General features: G+C 54.2%; 1 protein-coding gene across 4 annotated transcripts; it reads right to left on the minus strand.

The window, feature by feature from the left end:
• Window positions 1–597: 597 nt before the first annotated feature.
• On the minus strand, window positions 598–24,117 carry BAIAP2L2 (BAR/IMD domain containing adaptor protein 2 like 2). Of its 4 annotated transcripts, XM_035272479.3 has the most exons (15): window positions 23,943–24,117; window positions 22,981–23,085; window positions 22,759–22,834; window positions 21,873–21,959; window positions 21,477–21,538; window positions 13,316–13,387; window positions 12,965–13,081; window positions 11,880–12,026; window positions 5,147–5,299; window positions 4,708–4,843; window positions 4,353–4,578; window positions 2,782–2,922; window positions 1,915–2,122; window positions 1,363–1,409; window positions 598–1,075 (listed from the first exon to the last, which is right to left on the minus strand). In XM_035272479.3, the coding sequence occupies exons 3-15, from the start codon at window positions 22,826–22,828 to the stop codon at window positions 1,000–1,002; spliced, it is 1,542 nt and encodes a 513-aa protein (XP_035128370.1). In that variant the 5' UTR covers window positions 22,829–22,834; window positions 22,981–23,085; window positions 23,943–24,117; the 3' UTR covers window positions 598–999. The 4 variants fall into 4 exon arrangements, with proteins under 4 accessions (XP_035128370.1, XP_035128365.1, XP_054097356.1 ...); XM_035272474.3 differs by lacking the exon at window positions 22,981–23,085 and having other exon boundaries at window positions 602–1,075; XM_054241381.2 differs by lacking the exons at window positions 2,782–2,922; window positions 22,981–23,085 and having other exon boundaries at window positions 677–1,075; window positions 4,353–4,565.
• Window positions 24,118–24,464: the final 347 nt, after the last annotated feature.

Here is a 24,464-nt window from a genome sequence, read left to right on the forward strand (position 1 = left end):
GGTGGGCTTTCTGTCCCCAGCCAGTCCAGGAGGCAAGAAGAGAGCCCCTCCACCTCCTGGAGCCTGGGGTGGGGGACACAGAGACCCTGCCCAGGGAGTCCTAGTCTGGTGCTGGGGGCACAGCCCTGTCTTGGAGAGAACCAAGCAGTTCTAATCACCTCAGTGCCTCATCTGCCCCTACCCCTGCAGGCCACATTCCAGGAGGGGCTAGCAGCTTTCTCCAGGATGAAGCTAATCCACGCCTGTGCCTGGGAATGTTGGGGGGGAGGGGGCAGAACAAAGGGTGCTGTGTCCAGGCTGCCTGAGGGCAGCTTGCTGGTGGTCCCAGCCCTCGGCCACTGCCACCCCCCCACTTGACCCGAGCAGCCACTACTTCCTCAGAAAGCCACATGTAGACATGAGCGGTGGAGACGGGGGGCTGCAGCTCGAGGGCTTTGAGGCTGCCCTAAAGAATTTTCCAAACGAGGGGCTGGGAGTGAGATGGCCTCCTGGAGAACAGCCGAAACCTCAGTACTCTCTGGACCCCATTTTCCAATGGGGGAGTCTCCATCCCTCACCCCCTGCCCCGTCCCCCAAATAAGACACCACCAATCCTGCAGCCGCGTCCACTTCCTTTATTTTTCATTTACAAAAGACGTACATACAGAGAGGGCATGTGTGGGGCACGGAGAGGGCACAAGGGGCTCCTCTCCATGGGGGCAAAAAGGGGGAAAGAGGCTGGGGGGCAAGACGTAGGTCCCCCAGGGAGAGTCCTGGAGCCCCTGGAGGGAAAGAAATTGTCCTATCCCCCCAATCTGCCTGCTTTACTTTGAAGGTCTCTGACCCCAAGCCAGTGCTTCAGAGCTGCTCGGACTGCCGGGGTGCTCTGGAGAAGGGCAGCCACCTCTGGTCTCAGCGCCCCATTTCTTGTAGCCGCTGCTGTTGCTGCCGCCGCTGCCGCTGCTAGCTCCGAACAGTCCCTGGGCAGGTGTCCTAGGGGGTAAGACCTCAGACCCTGCCTCAGCGGATGAGGGGCGCTGAGCGGTCATTGGTGATGGTGGGGCGAAGCTTGACGGTGGCAAAAGGATTTGTGCCCCTGTTGGAGGAGAGGATGGGGATGAGAGGGGCGGATGATCCTCACCTGGCTGTGCCAGGTCCTGCCTCCTGCCCCTATTCCATCTCCACCCACGCCTTGCCCCATTTAATCTTTTTCTTTTTCTTTTTTGAGAGATGGGGTCTCACTGTGTTGCCCAAGCTGGTCTTGAACTGTTGGAGTCAAAAGATCCTCCCGCCTCAGTCTCCCTAGTAGCTGGGATTACAAGTGTGTGCTGCCGCACCTGCCATCCCCACTGCCACTGTTCTGACCCCTGTTTGAGGACTCACCTCGGGAAGAGCTCCTGCGGTGGGTACTGCTCCGAGGACATCAGTTTCTGCAGTGGGGTGGGGAAGGGCTGGTTTGGTAGGGAGAGGGGCAAGCAATTCCATGCTCCTCCCTTCCCGATCCCCATGCCCATAGTGCAGAGGATAGGGCCAGAGAACCCCTGCCATGCCAGGCTCTTGGGAAATGAGACCCTGAGGTTCTGAAGCTCAGGATTCTGTGGGTTGCAGATCTTAGAAACCCCTGGGCCAGAGGATCACCTCGGAGGACTAACCACGCCTCCACGATAAGACTGGGGTGGCTCCATGAGAAGATGCTCTCCCTGGCCTCCCCCAGCCCCATCCTGCCAGCCAGCCCCAGCCCACACGCTGCCCTGGGACCCTGGTCTTCCCCTCCACCCCAGACTCAGCCCGAGCCACCCCTTCCTGCACTGAGGAGCAGACGGAGGCCAGGTGCGAGGGTCCCCTGTCAGACACACAGTGACACAGCCTCAGGGTTCCTGCTGTCCTGCCTCCCTACCCACTGGAGGCCCTGGGAGACGGTGGGTGAGGGCTCACCTTGACATCAGTGGCCACCCCCGTGCTGCCCATGCTGCTGCGGCGGCTGCTGGGCAAGGGTGGAGGTGCAGGGCTAGGGGCACGGCTCGGCACCCGACTTGGGGTGCGGGAGCGGGACTGACCATCCCAGTACTCCGAGGGTGCTGTGGAGTTGCCTGGCCGGTCCAGGAGGTCATCGAGGCTGTGGCTGCCCCGGAGTGGGTAGGATCTAAGTACAGAGACAGGAGGGGAGGGAGGAAAGGGAGTTGGGGCAGGCCCAGCCAATCCCTTGTCCTGCCAGTGGCTGCAGCACCTTAGGGAGGAGGCATCCAATAGCTTCCTCCCCGCACCTGCGTGAAAGGAGACTGTGGACTGGAGGAAGGTACTGACAGGAGGCAGAGGGGTGGACACAGTGACCTTCAGTGCAGAGAGAGGGGCTCCGGCCTGGTGGCTTTCCAGGGGCTGAAGGGGGCTGGGCCTGCTCAAGACTGCACCTTGCCACCTGGGCAAGGTGACTCACGCCTGTAATCTCAGCACTTTGGGAGGCTGAGGCAGGTGGATCATCTGAGGTCAGGAGTTCAAGACCAGCCTGGCCAACACGGTGAAACCTCGTCTCTAATAAAAATACAAATATTAGCTAGGCGTGGTGGTGCACACCTATAGTCCCAGCTACTCGGGATGCTGAGGCAGGAGAACGGCTTGAACTTGGGAGGTGGAGGTTGAAGTGAGCCAAGATCTCGCCATGGCACTCCAGCCTGGGCGACAGAGCAAGACTCCTCAAACAAACACAAAAACAAAACCGAGAATGCACCTTGTAGATCCTCCCAGCTGGGCAGTGACACCCTCACTGGAGTCCTCGCCCCCGCCCACTCCTGATGACTCAGGTACCTGGAAGGCAGCTCGTTCACCGGGTTCATGGGCTTCATGGGTGTCATGGGTGTCATGGGGGTCATGGAGGTCATGGGGGTCATGGGATTCATGGGCCCCTCCTCCAGAGCCTTCACATAGGCCTCAGGGAACCAGCCACTCCTGTGGGGCAGAGGCAGAGGGGCCTTCAAGCCAGGCCCAGGGACAATGACCAAAAGAAAACATTCTTCCCTCAGGGTCGCTGGAAGCGACTTCACCTGGAATTGACTGACTACAATCAATTCTGTATGTTTAATTCTGTTTCACCTTCGAGTGCCTACTGATGATAAAACACACCATCACTTTCCCTAACAGGCGATGTGAGTCCCAGGATGGATAATGACTTTCCCAGAACATCCCAGGGGGGTGTGACAGCGGCAGTCTAGAAGGTCCTATCTGGCACATCGTCCTCGCCGTGGGTCTGTGAAGCAGGCATCCTTGTCGTTGGTGTTCTGTCTTCCCACTGACTCCCTTCCGTTCCTGTCACTGTGGTCACCTGCCCAGCTATGGACCTTCGTGCTTAACTAAGAGCCCCTCCAAGCCTCACCCATCCTCCACTCACCTGTCTATACTCCATCCCCTGTGTAGCCACGAATCCATCCAGCACCCCCCGACACTCACACCTCTCCAATCACCCATCAGTGTCTAGCTCCCACATCCACGCATCCTCCCATATCCCCAACCACCCAGTCAGTGACCCCCCGTTTATGCCCATCCACGTGCACTCACAGACCTCCACCTACCCACACGCCCCTCCCCTGGTCCACCCATCTGCCCGTCCACCATCCACTCGGCACAGGTCCACCCATCCATCCGTGGGCTGGTTCGGGCAGCCACCACCCGCTCATCGGTGCACACATTCATCCTGAGTGTCATCTCTCTACAGCAGACGTGGGAGGGGGCACCGCACACTCCCCTGCCCATAAAGGCCCAAGGGGGCACTGCCTGGCTCCTGCCAGCCCTGCCTGCCCCACTTTCCCCTTCAAGACAGTGGTGCCTGCCCATTCCCTCTGCCAGCTGCCGGCCCTGCGGTCCTCCAGGTTTTCTGGTGACCTCACTGTATGAAACTCCCCAGCTCCTCTTCCACGCAGGGTGTAAAAACAGCCCGGTTTAGGTGCTTTAAGGATTTCCACTGAGCGTGACCGCAAAGAGGTGAGCACATCTCAGCCCCCTCTCCCAGCCCAGGCCCCTGCATGGGAGCTCCAGGGCTGACTCTGCAGAGGAAGGCAGCCTCCTCCCAGAGGCGGGAGGGCACATAGGAGCTGCTCCGGGAATAGGATTTCTGCCATTTCCACACTTTTGGAAGAACCTGCCCATTCCTCATCCTCTGCCCCCTCTCAAAAGCCGCCATTCTGAACTTGGTAAGGCGGCTCTTCCTACTCCCACTGAATGAATGAGGAAACTGAGGCAGGGCATAGGGGTGGGAGGAGAGGAGCATTGTCCGAGGCCTCCAGGGAAGGCCAGGGAAGCCTCAGTCTGGCAAGTCCCGGGGTCCCCGGCCTCCAGGGCCTTCTTCCCAACCCATCCCCAGCCCCTGCAAGGCTCCCACTCACGCGGACGAGCCCTCCAGCTTGCCGTAGAGCCAGCCGTTCTGGGCCTCGGGCACCAGCACCTCCACCACGTCCCCGGCGGAGAAGCGCAGCAGTGTGTGGTTGGCGCCCTCAGAGTGGGAGACCAGGGCACGGACCCTCCTGGCGCCCCCGCCGCCCCCGCCGCCGCCCGGCCGCTCGCCAAAGGAGTTGGAGCGCGAGCTCTGGGTGCTAATGCTGTAGAGCGAGGCTGCGGGTGGGAGAGCGCGGCGGCACGTGGTGGGAAGTTCTCCCTCGCGTCTGCCCTCCATCCCTCCTGCTGCAGCCCCACCCCGCGCCCCTTTCGGCCCTCCCGCCGCCCCGGGGTGGGGGCACTCACAGGCAGACGGCGTGCGGGGCAGGGACCTGCGGTCTGGCTCCAGCTGGGACGCGGGCCTCGCGTCGGGCTCCGGGCCGTAGGAGCCGGAGCTGTGCCGGCTGCGGGGGGAGCTGAACTCTCCCAGGGGCCTCGGGGGCTGCGGGGGAGACGGGCAGGGGAGGGTGGGGCGGGGGGGGGCGGGGGCCGCGCCCTAGTCCAGCCCCCACCCCCAGTCCCAGGCGTCGGTATAGGGGTTCTGGGGGCGGAGGCCTGGCCACCACGGGGGCGCCGAGAACGCGCCGGGGCGGAAGGGTGGGCCGGGGTGCGCGGAGTAAAGCGGGAGCCTGGGGGGCAGGAGGCTCCAGGCGGGGGGCCTGAGGCCCCAGGGCCTCACAGGGGACGGCGGGGGCGGGAACGGCGGCGGGGGCACGAACGCCGGCGGGGGCGCCCAGGTCCTCACCATGTCCAGGCGGGTGGGTGTCAGGCGCCCCGAGGGGTACGGCGGCCCCAGCGCAGGGCCCAGCAGGCCCGGGGAGTGGGCGCGCGACGGGCTGCGGCTGGCCTCCGACTGCTCCTTCCACAGCAGCACGCGGTTCTGGAGCATCCCCCGGGCCTGGCCGAGTGGGGACACCGGGGGTCAGCCAGGTCCGGCAGGCTCCCTGAATCCTAGGGACCCAAAATGACACCCTCGGCCTGAGAGCTCGGTCCCTGCCAGCTCTGGACGACCAGATTTTCTAGCTGGACAGAGCCAGAAGACCGCTGTGGTGTCACTTGGGGTCAGCTCACCATATACCCCGCACCCTCCATTTTTGGCAAAGGCGCCTCCATTTTCCTTGAAGAGCTTCCCCTGACCCCCCACCTCTGCGCCTCAGTGTTTTGAGTGCGGCTGTCCTCACTGCCCAGCTCAGGGCTGGGGGAGCACCGGGGCCTGGCCACTCAATGGCCCCATCCTCCTGTCTGCAATGATGGGGTCAGGGATGGCTCTTAGCCAGAAACTGCGACCAAAGAACCCAGTCCCATTACTTACCCTGTAACACACCGGAAAATGCTTTTTTTTTTTTTTTTTTTTTTGAGAGGGAGTCTGGCTCTGTTGCCCAGGCTGGAGTGCAGTGGTGGGATCTCAGCTCACTGCAACCTCCACCTCCCGGATTCAAGAGATTCTCTTGCCTCAGCCTCCCGAGTAGCTGGAACCACAGGCATGTGCCACCACGCCCAGCTAATTTTTGTGTTTTTAGTAGAGATGGGGTTTCACCATGTTGGCCAGGCTGGTCTGGAACTCCTGCCCTCAGCCTCCAGAAGTGCTGGGATTACAGGCGCATGAGCCACAGCGCATGACCTAAAACTTCTGTCAGTGATGTTGACCTTTCTGTGTTGTCATTCAGTCACCTCCGTAAATTAAATCCCAGGTACAATCAGAATTGTTCTCCAGCTATAAAGATCTCTCCCTCCTCTTTTCAAAATCCCTCTCCCTGAAGGCCTGGCTCAAGACTGTCACCTTAAGAAAAGCTCCCCCTGGCTGGGTGCGGTGGCTCAAGCCTGTAATCCCAGCACTTTGGGAGGCCGAGGCGGGTGGATCACGAGGTCAAGAGATCGAGACCATCCTGGTCAACATGGTGAAACCCCATCTCTACTAAAAACACAAAAAAATTAGCTGGGCATGGTGGCATGTGCCTGTAATCCCAGCTACTCAGGAGGCTGAGGCAGGAGAATTGCCTGAATCCAGGAGGCGGAGGTTGCGGTGAGCCGAGATCATGCCATTGCATTCCAGTCTGGGTAACAAGAGCGAAACTCCATCTCAAAAAAAAAAAAAATTAGCCGGGTGTGGTGATGCATGCCTGTAATCCCAGATACTCAGGAGGCTGAGGTAGGAGAATCACTTGAACCCCGGAGGTGGAGGTTGCAGTGAGCTGATCCTGCACCACGGCACTCCAGGCGGGGCAACTAGAGCAAACCTCTGTCTCAAAAAAAAAGAAAAAAGAAAAGCTTCCCTTGTGGAGCAGTGACTGTGCCAGGCCCCGCTTTAAATGCTTTATCTGCATTATCTCACTTGATTCTCACAATAGCCCTGATGGTAGGTGCAATTATTATCTCCAGTTTATAAAAGATGTTGAGGGTCAGAGAAGTGAGGTGACTGGCTCGAGGTCTCACACTCAGTAAGCAGCGAAGTGCTCTGTCTCAGTCCTTCCTGGAAGATGCGCCCTCTGATTACACCTTTCAGTGATTTCTGCCTTGAACCTGGCCCCATGTCCGACAACCTCACATCAAATTCAGGCAGCAATAATGGGAAGGCTCGGTGCTTCCCATCATGGGAGCAGCTAACCTCGCTGGTCACTAAGTGGACAGCCCCTCTGCTTCCTTGCGGTAACCAATTAGCAGAAGAGCACAAAGACAAAACCCAAAGGCCTTCATTCCCAGGTTTCAGAGGCATAAGCAAAGTGAGAGCATTAGGCTCGGCATATTGTATTTTTTTTTTTTTTTTTTGAGACGGAGTTTCGCTCTTGTTACCCAGGCTGGAGTGCAATGGTGCGATCTTGGCTCACCGCAGCTTCTGCCTCCTGGGTTGAGGCAATTCTCCTGCCTCAGTCTCGTGAGTAGCTGGGATTACAGGCACGCGCCACCATGCCCAGCTAATTTCTTGTATTTTTTAGTAGAGACGGGGTTTCACCATGTTGACCAGGATGGTCTCGATCTCTTGACCTCGTGATCCACCCGCCTCGGCCTCCCAAAGTGCTGGGATTACAGGCTTGAGCCACTGCGCCCGGCCGGCATATTGTATTTTAAAAGGGGTCTGAGAGAGTATCACTGGATTGTTTGTAACACGAAGGATAAATGTTTGAGGGAATGGACGTCCTATTCTCCAGCACGTGATTACTAACGTTATATGCCTGCACTGAAACACCTATCAAATGTGTACCCCATAAATATATACACCCACTATGTAACCACAAAAATTAAAATAAATGGCAGGTGAGAAGAAACACTGCATAGAATTTCAAAACCAATAAAGGATGCCATGGGGAAAAATTTAAAAATATACATACGAGGTGGAAAAGCCATTCTAAGTATGACACCAAACCCACAAACTCAAAAAGAAAAGACTGATACATTTTACTAAATAAAAATAATGTTTTTGCTGGGCACGGTGGCTCACGCCTGTAATGCCAGCACTTTGGGAGGTTGAGGTACAGGTCAGGAGTTGGAGAACACCCTGACCAACATGGTGAAACCCCGTATCTACTAAACGCAAAAAGTCAGTCAGGCGTGGTGGTGCACGCCTGTAGTCCCAGCTACTTGGGAGGCTGAGGCAGGAGAATCGCTTGAACCTGCGAGGTGGAGGTTGCAGTGAGCCGAGATCGCCACTGCACTCAAGCCTGGGCCACAAGAGCGAAACTCTGTCTCAAAAGATAAATAAATAATGTTTTTGTACGGCAAAACCAACCGTAACACAGGCAAATGATAAATGGCAAACTGGTTATTATATTTGCAACTCATCACCAAGCAAAAGCTGGTTTAGTAACATATCAAGAGCTCCTACAGATTAATAAGAAAAGTGGACGAAAAGACACTGACATGTCACAGCACAGAAAACCACACGGCTTTGAAACAGGAGATGTCAAGCTCGCCTTTAAGACAAGTATGGGGTAAAGCTGCACTGAAATGTGATTTCTACCTTTCCGATTAGCAGAGATCAGAAAGTTTGCTCACACACTGCTGTCCAGGGCTACGGAAGCACAGAAACTCACACGGTACTGATGGAAGCATAAATTGGTGCAACCAATGACCATGTTCTTGGGCTCATCAACTCCACTTCCAGGAATTTATCCTGGAGATACATTTGCACAGTTGCAGCAAACCAGAGAAGTGGCCGGGCGTGGTGGCTCACATCTGTAATCCCAGCACTTTGGGAGGCTGAGGCAGGTGGTTCACCCGAGGTCAAGAGTTTATAACCAGCCTGGCCAACATGGTGAAACCCCGTCTCTACTAAAAATACAAAAAATTAGCCAGGCATGGTGGCGGGCGCCTGTAGTCCCAGCCACTCGGGAGGCTGAGGCAGGAGAATCGCTTGAACCCCGGAGGTGGAGGTTGCAGTGAGCCAAGATTGTGCCATTGCACTCCAGCCTGGGCGACAAGAGTGAAACTCGGTCTCAAAACAATATAAAAAACTGGAGAAGCTAAGGGTAAGGTAGGAAGGCATGTTATTGACTAGACTTGGACTAAGACTAATTATTGAAGATGAATAAGAAAGACATTTCTCGTTCAACTTACTGTGCCCAGGCACCTAGAGTTCTTTAAATCTTATTCTAAGTGTGCCTTCTTTTTTTTTGAGACACAGTCTCACTCTGTCACCCAGGCTGGAGTGCAGTGGCACGATCTCAGCTCACTGCAACCTCCGCCTTCTGGGTTCAAGCCATTCTTGTGCCTCGGCCTCCTGAGTAGCTGAGATTACAGGTACCCACCACGATGCCCGGCTAATTTTTGTGTTTTTAGTAGAGATAGGGTTTCACTATGTTGGCCAGGCTGGTCTCGAACTCCTGACCTTGTGATCTGCTCACCTTGGCCTCCCAAAGTGCTGGGATTACAGGTGTGAGCCACCGCACCCGGCCCTAAGTGTGCCTTCTACTTATAAATAAAACAGTAAGTAAATATATTTGCTTAGCTCTCTTAAGAGTTATATATTGGATGTTCTAAAGTATATCTGGTTGAGACAAGTTACTTGCTCACTATGTGATATGGTTTGGATATCTGTCCTCTCCAAATCTCATCTTGAAATGTGAACCCCAGTGTCGGAGGTAGGACCTAGGGGGAGGTGTTGGGTCATGGGGGCGGCTCCCTCCTAAATGGCTTGGTGCTCTATACCACGGTAATGAGTGGTATGAGTTCATGGAAGATCTCCTTGTTTAAAAGAGTGTGGCAGCCGGTCGTGGTGGCTCAACCTGTAATCCCAGCACTTTGGGAGGCTGAGGTGGGTGGATCACCTGAGGTTGGGGGTTCAAGACCAGCCTGGCCAACATGGTGAAATCTCGTGTCTAGTAAAAATACAAAAAGTATCTGGGTGTGGTGGTGCATGCCTGTAATCCCACCTACGTGGGAGGCTGAGGCAGGAGAATTGCTTGAACCCAGGAGGCAGAGGTTGCAGTGAGCCAAGATCATGCCATTGGAATCCAGCCTGGGAGATAAGAGCAAAACTCCATCTCAAAAGAAGAGTGTGGCACCCCCACCCCCACCCCCACCGGCTCCTTCTCTGGCTATGAGCTTCCCTTTGCCTTCCGCCATGATTTTAAGCTTCCAGAGGCTTCAGCAGGAGCAGAGCTGGCAATGCACTTGCTGTACAGCCTGCAGAACGGAGAGCCAAATAAGCCTCTTTTTAAAATAAGTTACCCAGCCTCAGGCATTCCTTTAAAGCAATGCACGATGATGAAGCCCTTGTGTAGGGGAAAATGTTCAAGCCGCAGCTCCCTCCTGAAGGGCCTCACCCACCCCGAAGCAGTCACGGAGGGGCTCAGCTCTCCTCTTAATGTTGGTGGTTAACTGTTTAACAGGCAGAAAGGAGTTTAACACAGGTTAAAAAAGAGTTTCCTTCCAAAGGAGATATATCAATAGCCAAGAGACACAGGAAAAGATGCTCAATGTCAGTAGTCACCTCAAAACCGCAAATCCATAATGCAGCGAGATGCCGATTCACGCCTGCTGGGATGGCTGCCATCAGAAAGACAGCAACAGGCTGGCCTGGGGGCTCACGCCTGTAATCCCAGCACTATGGGAGGCTGAGGCAGGTGATCACAAGGTCAGGAGATCGAGACCATCCTAGCCAACATGGTGAAACCCCATCTCTACTGAAAAAAAAAAATACAAAAACTAGCTGGGTGTGGTGGTGTGTGCCTGTAAACTCAGCTACTCGGGAGGCTGAGTCAGGAGAATGGCTTGAACCAGGGAGTCAGAGGTTGCAGTGAGCTGAGATAGAGCCACTGCACTCCAGCCTGGACAACAAGAGTGAAACTTCCAGCAAACCCCGTCTCTTATAAAAACACGATAATTGGCCAGGTGTGGCGGCGCAAGCCTGTAATCCCGGCTACTCAGGCAGCTGAGGCAGGAGAATTGTTCGAACTTGGGAGGCAGAGATTGCAGTGAGCTGAGATTGCACTACTGCATTCCAGCCTGGGTGACAGAGTGAGACTCTGTCTCCAAAAAAAATCTGTTTACTAAACCAACTAACGAATGACATTGGGAAAATGCAGGGAAAAAAGTCAGCTATACGTTAGTAATAGAAGATACACTTAACACATGAAGAGTTAAGCAAAGAGGAGGGAAACTAGAAAGAGCAGTATTAATATCAGACAAGGCGGAATTAAAAGCATCAAACTTGACTAAGAGAGACATTAAGGACGTAAATGGCAATGTTTACAAAGAAGGTAGAATAGTCACAACCAAAAGTGCACCAAACAACATAGCAGCTCAATCCAGAAAGCGGAATCTATTAGAAATACAATGAAATAGGACAGGGTCTGACTAATGTAGCAGAAGGACAAAGCAAGAGCGTAGCGGGTTTAATAATAGGATTGATGGCTGATGCCTGTAATCCCAGCACTTTGGGAGGTCAAGGCAGGCAGATTGTTTGAGGTCAGGAGTTTGAGACCAGCCTGGCCAACATGGCAAAACCCTGTCTCTACTAAAAGTACAAACATTAGCCAGGCATAGTGGCGCGTGCCTGTAGTCCCAGCCACTGGAGAGGCTGAGGCAGGAGAATTGCTTGAACTGGGAGGCAGAGGTTGCAGTGAGCCGAGATCATGCCATTGCACTCCAGCCTGGGCAACAAGAACGAAACTTTGTCTCAAAAATAAATAAATAATATAATAAAATTAATAGACAATAACTGAACCAACCTATCAATTAATGAATTTATGAATTGTGAGAATATACAAGCAGGTGTTACAAAATGGTCTGCACGTGAATAAATGCGTGAATTAGTGAACGCATTAAAAAACAAAATCATGAGTGAATACATGAGTGAATACACCGTGATACAAGCAAGGCCAGAAACAAAGGAAGAAATGCATGGAGAGGGCAAAATAACATGAATTCCTACAGACAGGCAGGAAGGGAGGGAAGAGGGAAGGAGGAAGGGAAATCTCTGCGTACAGCAGCGCAGGTGCAGCTCCCAGAAGCGCCCCGCTTGCTGCCCCAGTGCAGCTCACCCGGCCGAAGAACTGCAGGAAGGTGTTGGAAAGTAGCAGGTGCTTCTCCGCCAGGAAGCGGTAGCGCCGCTTTTCTTCCAGCTCAGCTGCCCGCTGACTCTCAGACACGAAGGCCTGCATCTGGGCGTGCAGCCGGTTCACACTCTCCTGGGGGGAACGGGAGTTCTGGCTGGGGGCAGTGGGTGAGTGTCTCATTCTCCCCCTCCCCCACAGGCACCTGCTGTTCAAGCCTCCTGCCCTTCCTGACTGCCCCCTCCCCAAGTCCACCCCCCATCACCCAGCCCATCCTAGCTCCTGAGCCTGCTCCATCATGGGCATCCTTGTCCTTATGAGTCTGGGCCCTGCGTCCTCCTTGCCTGGGTGCTTGTCACAGGCAGGGCTGGACGCATCTGAGGGTGTCTGAGCCATCGCTCTGTCCCTGGCACCCAGGACAAGCCCAGATATGGGATTGGTGGGCAGGGGGATGGAGGGGGACAGGTTTAATGAGAATATGGATGAGTAGATTAATAGCCCCTACCTGGGGGGAAGGTTCAGAGGAGGGAGACATGAGCTTACTTAAAGGAGCTAGGATCCAGGAGAGGAGACCCGAAGGGAGGTAGAAGGTTAATCCATAGGTTTGGATCTTGAAGACAGAGGCCAGGGATGGGGCCCCAGTCTCTGGAGTGGGTAATGGCCTTAGCCGGGTGGGATACCTCTGCCTGGTAGGAGGGAGGGGAGGAGGGTGGGCAGCTGGTAGATGACACCTTTGTCACCATGCACAGGCGAGCAATTTTCTCGATGAAATAGGAGAAGGGGGAGGTGGGATGGGGTTGCAGGAGAGGTTGAGGGATTCTGGAGAAGGCCAGGAAGCCACGGGGCAAGGAGCGGTGCTGGGTGTGGCCCTGGGAGCTAGTGATGCCCACCCCACCAGGAGCTGGCTGCCCTCCCCACCATGCTCCTCACAGTTGGGGTGGTGCTCAGTGGGGGAGCTCAGGGGGGCATTCCGGGTTCCCAGATCCTGGTCTCACCCCGAGGTCTGCCCACTGCCCTTCCCAGCCCTCCTCGGCTTCCTGGCCCACCCTCCTTCCCCCTTCCGGCCCTGGCACCTTCATCTCCCGCACGTTCTTGTCCCTCTTGCGCTCCATGCGCCACAGCTCAGACATGCACTTCTCCAGGTTGGCCGCTCGGTGACGGTACTCGATCTCATAGTGCTGGCGGCTGTCCTGGGGGAGGGTGGAGTGGGGAAGGAAGAATCCCCCTACATCAGAGAGGTCAAGACACCCCTTCCAGAGATCAGGGCCCCGGAAGTTTGGAGACCTGGAGCTCAGCTGGGAACCTGGATAATCTGGGGCCAGTCAACGCTCAGCACTGGCCTCTGTGTGCCCACCTGTCAAACGGGAGAGATGGTCCCCAGGTCCTGCAAGGGGCTGGAGGCTGACTGGGGAGGTCAGACTCACTTTGATGAACTGCATGTCCAGCTTGGTGTTCTTCTCCATGTGCTGCAGCAGGTCTCCATGGAATGTCTGCACCTGCGTGGAGTGCAGGGTGAGGGTGATCAAGGCCCCCCTACTGTTCCCAGGCCCTAGCACCCCCTTATACTTTCTGCTGTAAGAGACTTCCCACCATGCTCCTCGCATACAGACACCTGCCCACCTGTCTGAGACACGGAGACAAGAAGAGCCCCTGGTTGGAGGGTAGATGAAATACTCAGGCCGGGTGCAATGGCTCACTCCGGTAATCCCAGCACTTTGAGAGACCAAGGGGGGCGGATCAAGAAGTCAGGAGTTTGAGACCAGCCAGGCCAACATGGTGAAACCCCCTCTCTACTAAAAATACAAAAATGAGCTGGGCATGGTGGTGCGCGCCTGTAATCCCAGCTACTCAGGAGGCTGAGGCAGGAGAATTGCTTGAACTGGGAAGGTGGAGGTTGCAGTGAGCCGAGATCGCAACACTGCACTCCAGCCTGGGCAACATGAGTAAGAGTCTGTCTCAAAAATAAAAATAAAGAAAAGAAACGGTTAAACACTCACAGTACTTAGTGTGGTACTACCTGGAAACAAACCCTCGATAAGTGTGGCAAAGTCTTCTGGTTCTTATTTTTTGTCTTATTCTTAGTCTGTGCCTCTGCCCGGGATTTCCCCCCTTCTTCCAATGCCAGTTTCTGTGACCCCTCCACTGGGAAGCCTTCCTGATTTCCCCAGGCAGAATCCATTGCTCCCTTGTTTTGTTTCTGGGATGTGCGCCCATTCGTTCTTCTGTTGTTCGTTCCTCCAGTTGTTTACAGAATTGATGGCCAGGCCCCCATGCATAGTCCCTTGGATCTGCTATAGGCATAGCTCGCCTCTGTCTTCAGCACCATGGGCAGGGCACGGCCCAGCAAAAACACTCAGAAGCTGTTGAGGTCTCAGATTGGCCTGGGAGAGAACAGGTTCCCATGACCAGTGGGTGTCCGGCCACCAGGGCAGGACAGGAAAGGACGCTGGGCTCAGGCTCAGAAGCTTTGTCCTCATTCTGGTTCTGCCTCCTACTTGCTTTGTGACTTTACACAAGTTGCCACCTCTCTCTGGGCCTTAGGTGCCCCACCTGTAACAAGAAAGGCTTGACCAGGCCAGGTGTGGTGGCTCACGCCTGTAATCCCAGCACTTTGAGAGGCCGAGGTGGTTGGATCACGAGGTCAAGAGATGGAGACCATCCTGGCCAACATGGTGAAGCCCCATCTACACTAAAAAATACAAAAATAGCTGGGCGTGGTGGCGTACACCTGTAGTCCCAGCTACTCGGGAGGCTGAGGCAGGAGAATTGCTTGAACCCAGGAGCAGAGGTTGCAGTGAGCTGAGATTGCGCCACTGCACTGCAGCCCAGCACCTGGCAACAGTGCAAGACTCTGTCTCAAAAAAATAATAATAAAATAAAATAATTTTTAAAAATAAAAAATAAAGAGACAGTTAAGATTTCTGTGGATCACAATCCACATGTTCCAGAAAACCCCCACCTTCTGCAAAAATATATACACTATATAAACAATATAACAAGGTAAACAAAATAAACAATAGAAACACAGGGCGTGGGGCAGACCCTCAAAACCCAGGCAGCCTTGTAACCAGAGCACTCATAAAGGTGGTGAGTGGCACCCGGAGAGACTGACTTGAACCACCCCAAAGTCACAGAATGAATTTTAAATGCACAAACTCAAAGTACAGACCTGCAGAGAATACTTGGTTACAGCAGGGCCGGCCTGCAGAGGCAACAGGGATGGGGATGATGCCAGAGGAAGCAGATCCAAGCCAGTGGGGCTGTCACCACCCACCCTGAGAGCCCTGGGAGATGGGGAGGGCCCTTCCCAGAAGGTCTGGGTGTAGGAGCTCTCATAAGGTACCCTTCAAATACAGCCTGAAGGGCCCTTGCTGGCAGCTCAGCAGACAAGCTGGGGCTCTTTCCTTTCCTGCTAACTCTCTTTGCCCATTGCCCTCCTCTTGCCCAGGAAAAATCACTTAGGAACAAGCTGAGTCCTGTGCTGTGCAATCGTGTTGCTTCTGCTTCCAGTCACGCATGCACGAAGGCATGTGGTGGCAATGTGTGCCTCAGCGAACAGCCATATCATAGCTCTTCCTGTTGTCCTGGTTTGGCTGTGATCACCAATGAAGCAGAGGACACGGACCCAGGATGCCCCCAGCTGGTAGGTCCCAGGCATCACTGGGTTAATGGAAAGGTTGCCAAGCTCCTGGAGAAATGCGTCCACCAAGAGGTTGACAGTGGGCCAGCCATAATGGCTCACGCCTGTAGTCCCTGCACTTTGGGAGGCCGAGGTGGGAGGATCACTTGAGATCAGGAGTTCAAGACCAGCCTGGCCAACATGGCAAAACCCTGTCTCTACTAAAAATACAAAAATCAGCCAGGTGTGGTGGTTCATTCCTGTAATCCCAGGTGGTTCATGCCTGTAAACTCAGGAGGCTGAGGCAGGAGAATCCCTTGAACCCAGGAGGTGGAGGTTGTAGTGAGCCAAGACTGAGCCACTGAGGCAGAGGTTGCAGTGAGCCAAGATCACGGCACTGCACTCCAGCCTGGGCAACAGAGTGAGACTCCATCTCAAAAAAAAAAAAGAGGTTGACAATGGAAGCGAACTTTGAGCTCTTGCTGTGTCCATTACAGGCAGATAACAGTCTGTGAGCAGGTGGCTTCTGACAGAGGAAGTCACCAACCCCGGAGCAGGCTGAGGAATTCCCCATGGATCAGACAGAGATTGCCCTCCCCATCTCCACTCCCTGGGGCCCACACTTCATTACAGGGTCCTGGGAATACCTCGGTACAGAAGTGCAGGAAGCTGACAGCGGATGCCGTGGTTGAGACCATGCACCGAAAGCTCTATGGACAGAGGGACTCCAGTAACTTTTTTTTTTTTTTGAGACAGTCTTGCTCTGTCGTCAGAGCTGGAGTGGCAGTGGTGCTATCTCAGCTCACTGAAACCTCTGCCTCCTGGGTTCAAATGATTCTCACACCTCAGCCACCGGAGGAGCTGGAATTACAGATGTGCACCACCACGTCTGGCTAATTTCTGTATTTTTAGTAGGGACAGGGTTTCTCCCTGTTGGCCAGGCTGGTCTTGAACTCCTGACCTCAAGCCATCGGCTCACCTTGTCTTCCCAAAGTGCTGGGATTACAGGCATGAACCACTGTGTCCAGCCTCCAGTAACTCTTGGGGAATCCTTTTGCCACCTCTGCAAATGTCACTTGCTAAAAATGACAAAGCATTGCTAAGAAAAATAAATGGAGAAATACACCATATTCATGGGTCTGGAAGACCCAATATTGTTAAGATACCATTGATTTATAGATTAATGCAACTCTATCAAAATTCCAAAAGCCTTTCTTAAAGAAATTGACAAGATGATGGATTCCATAATTTAGATAAAATGCAAAGAATGTTGAATAGGAAAAATAATTTTGAAAAAGAAAAAGTACTTAGCCTACTTGATTTCAGTACTTACTATAAAGCTATAGTAATTAACACAGTGTGATATCAGCATAAGGTTAGACACACATACCAATGGAACAAGAGTCCAGAAATAAACACAGACATATATGCAAAATCAATTTTTGTTTTAGATAGAGTCTTGCTCTGTTGCCCAGGCGGGAGTCAGTGGCACGATCTCAGCTCACTGTAACCTCTGCCTCCCGGATTCTCCTGTCTCAACCTCCTGAGTAGCTGGGACTACCGGCGCACACCTTCACACTCGGCTAACTTTGTATTTTTAGTAGAGATGGGGTTTCACCATGTTGATCAGGCTGGTCTTGAACTCCTGATCTCAGGTGATCCACCCAAAATCAACTTTTGACCAAGATATCAAGTCATTTCAGTGAGTCAAGGGAAGTGTTTTTTAAAATGATGTGGGAACAACTGAATACTCATCCAGGGAAAATTAAACTCTGACTCCATCTCACTTCATACACAAAAATAAATTTAAGACAAATCATAGAAAGGAATGGAAAGTCCATAAAATGGAGTTTCGAGAATAAAACTTAGGAGAATATATTTGCCATGGGGCAGGAAGAGATTGCTTAGATGGGACACAGCACAAACCATTGCCAAAAATAAAAGCACAAAAATTGCAAAACGGGGCTTCATAAACATGTATGTATGTATTTATTTCTATCTTTAGGGACAGTGTCGTGCTCTGTCGCCCACAATGGAGTGCAGTGGGAAGATCAGAAGCTTGCACTCCTAAGCTCAAGTGACCCTCCCACCTCAGTCTCCCAAGGAGCTAGGACTATAGGTGTGCAGTGCCATTTCTGGCTATAAAAATTTATAATTTGGCCGGGCACGGTGGCTCACACCTTTACAGGTGGGAGGCTGAGGCGGGTGGATCACCTGAGGTCAGGAGTTCGAGACCTGCCTGGCCAACATGGTGAAAAACCACCTCTACTAAAAATACAAAAACTTAGGTGGGCGTGATGGAGGGCGCCATAATCCCAGCTATTTAGGAGGCTGAGGCAGGGCAAATCACTTGAACCCCGGAGGTGGAGGTTGCAGTGAGCTGAGATCATGCCATTGCACTCCAGCCTGGGCAACAGAGCAAGACTCTGTCTCAAAAAAAATTATAATTAATGTTCATTAAAGACACAGTATTAAGAAAATGAATAGGCAAGCTACAGATTGAAAAAAAATTTCCCCATACATCTACTGACAAAGGACTCACATCTTAACTATACAAAGAATTCAACAATAAGTATACTCCAATAAAAAATGAGTAAAAGGCTAAACCAATATCTGAAGGAAGAAGCTGTAAAAATGTCCAGCAAGCACATTAAAAGTCATTAGTCATCAGGGTCATCTAATCAAAGCCACAGGGAGACGCCACTCCATACCCACGAGAATGACTAAAATAAAAAAGACTGATGATGCTGAACGGTGGCAAGAATTTAGAACAACAGCAATTTTCATTCATTGCTGGCAGGAATGCAGAATAGCACAGGAATGCCAGAGAACTCTAAAAAAAATATGGCAACCCCATGCCCTGCAAATTCCACCCCTAGATATGTGCCCAACAGAAATGAAAACATATATCCATAAAAAGACTTGTACAAGAATGTTCCTAATAGTTCCATTAGGAATACATAATAGTTCCATGATAGTCTTCAACTGGAAATGACCCACATGACTCTCGACAGAAGAATGGATAGACACATTGTGGGATATTCACACAATGGAATACTAAGAGATAAAACAGGGAAAAAAAGCATTGATATATACATGATACGGATTGGGTCTGTGTCCCCTCCAATCTCATGTGGAAATGTAAGCCCCAGTGTAGGAGGTGGGGCCTGGTGGGAGGTGTTTGCGTCATGGGGGCGGATCCCTCATGGATGGCTTGGCGGCCTCCCTGTAGTAATGAGTTAATGCAATATCTGGCTGTTGAAAAAGAGCCTGGCGTCCGGGCGCGGTAGCACACGCCTGTAATCTCAGCACTTTGGGAGGCCAAGGCAGGTGGATCGCCTGAGGTCAGGTGTTCGAGACCAGCCTGTCCAATGTGATGAAACCATGTCTCTACTAAAAATAAAAAAAATTAGTCAGGCATGGTGGTGGGTGCCTGTAATCTCAGCTACTTGGGAGGCTGAGGCAGGAGAATTGCTTGAACCTGGGAGATAGATGTTGCAGTGAGCCAAGATCATGCCACTGCACTCCAGCCTGGACAACGAGAGCAAAATTCCGTCTCAAAAAATCAATCAATCAATCAAAAGAGCTTTCTTGTCTCTTGCCATGTGATGCACCTGTTATCCCCCCTTCGCCTTTCGCCATGATTGGGAGCTTCCTGAGGCCCTCATGGGAAGCTGAGCCGATGTTGGTGCCATGCTTGTACAGCCTGGAGAACCATGAGCCAGAATCTACCTCTTTTCCTTATAAATTATCCAGTCTCAGGTATTCCTTGATAGTGACACAAACAGATTCATACAATGCAACAACATGAAATAATCTTATAGACTATGCTGAGTGCAAGAAGCTAGACACAAATGAATATATAGTGTACAATTCAAATCAAATGAAGATATAAGAGAAATAAGTCAGAAAGTGTTTGCCCCTAGAGCGCAAGATTGACAAAAGGGACTTAAGAGAACTTTCTGGGTTGATGGAAACATTCTAAATAAATCCTGTTTAACACGGTGGCCACATAGGACACACAACTGCCAATATCTGTTGAGCTGAACACTTAAGATACTTAAGAACTTTATTTTTGCTGAGCGCGGTGGCTCACGCCTGTAATCCCAGCACTTTGGGAGGCTGAGGTGGGCAGATCATGAGGTCAAGAGATTGAAACCATCCTGGTTAACATGGTGAAATCCCATCTCTACTAAAAATACAAAAATTAGCCAGGCATGGTGGCAGGCACCTGTAGTCCCAGCCACTCAGGAGGCTGAGGCAGGAGAATCGCTCGAACCTGGGAGGCAGAGGTTGCAGTGAGCTGAGATCGCACCACGGCACTCCAGCCTGGTGACAGAGCAAGACTCCATCTCAAAAAAAAAAAAAGATTGTTCCCTATGCCCAACTGATCAGTATTTTATGGTGTTCCCCTGCAAAGAGCACCCTGACTTCCAGCAGTTCCCCTTCACACGCTGGAGAGAAAACAGTTGAAATTTCCTTCCCAACCTTCTGAGACGCCTCGCCACCAGACCCCACCCACCTCTCCCACTCAGCCCCTGCCCCCAAGCCCTGGCTCCCATCTGCCCGCTGCCCGCTGCCAGGCTCCCTTGGAAAGCCCTCTCTTCTCTCCATCTAGCCAAGCCCACCCCCTCAGCTCTTTTCTTTCCCCCTGCAGTCACAGAAGCCCTACTGGCGCCAGGCCCTGGAGCTATGGAGAGGAGGCCTTTGTAGATCTCCCAGTCTCGGGAGGGATAGGGGCAGGCGAGCTAACTTCTAGTTATCATAGCTAAGGTACCCAGGGGCCTTGCAGGGGCCAGAGCAGACGGATTGTGCTTATTAATTCACTTCATCCTCTCAAGAGTCCTGGGAGGCAGTTATTATGATTATCTCCATTTCTCAGATAGGTAAACAGAGGCACAGAGTCCAAGGTCACAAAACTAATCACTGGTGAAGCTGAGCTTTGAATCCACCACGAGCTAAGGACGGATAGAAAGACCTGCTAGAGTCCAGGGGGAGTGGAGACTGAACCTGCCCCAGGGGGTCAGAGGAGGCTTTGGGGAGGAGGGAACAGCTGCATTGGACAGCAATGGGAGGGACAGGTGGCTCTAGGTTTAGAGGCCAGCAGGGCAGCAGCCCCACAGTGGGGACACCAGCAGAGGGCCCACTCTTTGGGGGGGGGGTTGGGCTGTGTTGGGGGTGTTGGGAGAAGCTGCTGGATTGGCAGGGCCTAGGACCCCTCACTGAGGAGTCTGTGTTCAGTTCTGCGGGCAGTGGGGACGTGGAAGGGTTCTCCTCATAGGCATGACATGGTCAGGTCTGAGTGGCTGCTCCCTGGGAGGCTGCAGGGAGGAGGGCAGGGCTGTGGGGCAGGGAGGGGGCAGCGGTCCTTTCTCTTCCTTGGGCCTCCACTCACTCTGGCATCTCAGGCAATGACTAGCTTTTTTTTTTTTTTTTGAGATGGAGTCTCGCTCTGTTGCCCAGGCTGGAGTACAGTGGTGCGATTTCGGCTCACTGCAATCTCCAACTCCCTGGTTCAAGCGATTCTCCTGCCTCAGCCTCCTGAGTAGCTTGCACGCACCACGATGTCCAGCTAATCTTTGTATTTTAGTAGAGATGGGGTTTCACCATATTGGCCAGGATGGTCCCGAGCTCCTGACCTCAGGTGATCTGCCCACCTCAGCCTCCCAAGGCGCTGGGATTATAGGTGTGAGCCACCGCGCCCGGACAATGACTGGCTTTTTGAGACTCCATTTCTTCCTCTGTAAAATCATGACAGAGACGCCACCAGCCTCCTAGGGCTGCTAGAAGCTTGAATGACTATTGCAGGGAACTGTGCCCCACAAAGCCAGGTGCTGGGAAGGGCTGCCACTGCTGTGCTAAGGACCAGCTCGGGGCTGGCCATCCTCCCTGGGACGGGCATCTGGTAGGCTGGGCCCTCTCCTTGGAACCCAGCCTGTTTCCAGGCCCTGGGGTCTCATACTCACCACCACCTCCAGGTCGGAGTTCAAGTGCCGCTGGGTGTCAGACATCTGCACCAAGATCTCCCCTGGAGGCATGGATGGAGCTGTGGCTATGGTATCCGGGAGCCCCGCCCGCCCGCCCGCCACCTCTTCCGCTGGAAACCAACAGAGGGCCTGCCCGAGGCTCGGTTTCAGGACCAAAGTCCGAGAACCTCCCATATGGCCCTCTGGGAGCCACACCATGTGTGTCCCAGCCCAGGGGCAACCCGGCAGGGAGTGGTGAGGGGAAGCCTGGACCCCAGAGTCTGGCTGTGGGTCCTGGGCTGCAAGGCCTGTGTCAGGGACACAGGACATCCTGGAAAGGCAAGGGTGCCAAAGGAGGGCCCGAGAATGGGGTCTGCCATGGAGAGGGAGCCTCACCCAGAATCTGGGAGGTGGGACTCTGCAGGGCACGCTCCCCAATCTTCTGGATGGCGTTGAAGTAGACCTCGGCTGCCTCAGACAGGGCTGTGGACCAGAAGGGACAGGTCCAGTCCAACCCTGCATCTGCCTTACCCTCATGGAGGCTGCTTTCATCTGGAGGGGACCGTGTCTGTCGTGGGTGGGGTGTGGGCATCTGTGTGTGCCCCTGAGGGTGTGGCCAGTTGTGCTGTGGAGCTCGGGTGCAGGGGCAGAGGGTGAGGGCTGGGGCAGGGAGGTGGCGTGGAGGGCGTCTAAGAAGCAGGGGGGTGGGTGGCCCTGAGCTTCAGGGTTGACCAGGGCTGGTGGGTAGGGGGCTGCCGTTGGCAGGTATGGGTGGGCACAGTGGACAGGTACAAGGGTGTGCATGGGGGTCGAGGCAGTGTCAAGGCCAGCTGCAGGGTGTGTGGATGGTGGCCAGTCAGAGTGAGGAAGCCAGCTGCTGTGTGAGCCTGGGTGTAGAGGTGGGACTGGTATAAGGGGTGGGTTCAGTAGGGGGCATCGAGGTGACACCTAGAAATGTATGCACCGTCAGGGGATGCCCTGGGGTGTGTGGGCCTGCAGGGCCTGGTACTGTATCGTGGGAGTGTCTGGGGGCACCTGAAGGAGGGGGCAATGAGGGGTGCTGGGAGTGGACAGGAATGCATGGGCACAGGAGAGTGGGGGTGCATAAGGCCTCTCTGGCTGCAGGGGCGTGAGGGTGGGGGTGGTGGGTAGGAGGGTGTAGGGCTGAGTACGAACAGGTGTGGGGTGCAGAGACTCTGGGTTGGGGTTACAGAGGGTCCTGGGAGGGGTAGGGACAGCAGCGGCTGAGGGCTGGTGCTGGGTGGCCCGGGCAGGCACTCACCATGGAAGGCACGCAGGTAGTTGTTGCCCAGGTACACCAGGTTCTCCAGGGCGGGGTTAAACTGCTCCATGATGCTCTGGAAGGCGGGGGCCAGGAGGGAAAAGGGGTGGAGATGGGGGAGGGAGACAAAACCATGGACAGAACCAAGTCACTGGGCATCAGGGGCAGGGCACCCCCAGCCCAGTGAGAAGCCCTCAGACTTTGGGGAGCCCACCTACAAACCTAGGCTCATCCAGAATCCTGGCTCTCAGCTGCAGGGGCCTCAGATCCCATTTTTGGGGTCCTGTTCCAAGCTATGGTCCCCTCGCAGCCAGCTCCTGCTCACACCTGCTCTGGCGGGACCGAGGTGCCTCCTGAGATAATGCACCAGGAAGGTTCCCCTCCTCCCGCTGGGCTGAAGCAGGCCCACCAGCTATGGTCCCCACTGAGCACGGCTCAGCCCTACCCTGGGTCCAGGCTTTGCTGAGCCAGACACATGGGGCTGCCAACAGTTGCCCCAGCGGCAAGGGCAGCTCTCGCCCTCCTCCAAGAAGACCCCACCATGGGCATGACTGTGGCTGGATGAGTGTGGGCCACCCCGGGCGGGGGCCAGTGGAGGGCTCCCTGGATAGTGGAGACCGTCCTGGACTATGGCTTGGACTTGGACTTGGGTCTTGGTTCAAATCCCAGCAGCAACTCTTCCTCCCTTCATGACCTTGAATGAGCTGTTTAACCTCTTTGGTCTCAGTTTTCTCGTCTATCAAACAGGGTGATCATTTTCTACTTCACAGGTGGGTGGTGTGAGGCTTACAGGTGCACACAGGAGGTGCTCAACAACTGTCTGTGGAGACCAGCAACCCCCTGGGGTAAGCAGGAAGTCTGAGTGAGGGGCTCAGAAGTGAGAGAAAGAAAGAGTCTTTATTCTCAGGCCCGGCGGCCGGGCCCTTCTCATCGGGACTCTCAACAATCCCCGCCATGGGTTCCTGGGCCCCCTCCTGCCTTGTCCAGCACCTGGGAGTTGGGAATTCCTGCTGAGTGCTCTTAGGGATCCTCACCCCCATACCCACCCCTGGCCCAGCCTGGCTCTAGGCTTCCCTTCCAAGGACACCTGCAGCCCCGGCTGGCCCTCCGTCCTCCAGAGCAGGCCTGACTTCTGCGCCCTAAGAGGAGGGGCTGGGGCCCTGGCTCAGCTGCCATGTGCTCACCTTGTAGATGGCCATGGTGGACCTATAGAACTGGTCCATCTCGGGGGCCATGGGACAGCTGTCGCCTGGTCTGAGCAGGAGGCTGGGAGCTAGGTGGCGATGGCCCAGCTGGGAGCAGTGGTGGGTGGTCTCTCAGGCGCCCACGGCTTGGCCAGCGATGAGGAAGCTGCAGAGTGGGACCTGGAGATGGAGGCCTGCCTCAGAGGAGGTGGCAGCTTAATTATTCACCAGCTGGGGATGTCAGAATGCGATCTGGGGCGTAACCGGACCTGGCGGGGAAGGCATCCTGTGACGGGCAGGCTCGTGTGACCTGCCCTTCAATTATTCACCCTTAGGAGCCGTGGGCTGGTACAAGTGCCCATGTGGATGAGCCCTCCCCTTCCTGAATCACCCCCTTCTTAAGGACCCTGACCCTGGGGGCCCCGCCCTCCCACCTGCCTATACCGGGCATTGCCCACCTTACTGGGTTGGTGCTGCCTGATGCCCTCCCCCAGGACCCTCCCTGCCAGACCCACAGAGGCA

Source organism: Callithrix jacchus, chromosome 1, assembly GCF_049354715.1.
Source record: "Callithrix jacchus isolate 240 chromosome 1, calJac240_pri, whole genome shotgun sequence".
In the NCBI taxonomy this organism is placed as follows: Eukaryota; Metazoa; Chordata; class Mammalia; order Primates; family Cebidae; genus Callithrix; species Callithrix jacchus.

Excerpts from the sequence above, each read along its gene's own strand:
- BAIAP2L2 (XM_035272474.3), bottom strand. The coding sequence starts at position 23,993 with ATGGCCCCCGAGATGGACCAGTTCTATAGGTCCACCATGGCCATCTAC. Across the intron at positions 22,835-23,942 it reads CCACCATGGCCATCTACAAG|AGCATCATGGAGCAGTTTAA; the intron begins GTGAGCACATGG and ends CCCGCCTTCCAG. Across the intron at positions 2,123-2,781 it reads GTGAACGAGCTGCCTTCCAG|ATCCTACCCACTCCGGGGCA; the intron begins GTACCTGAGTCA and ends CTCTGTACTTAG.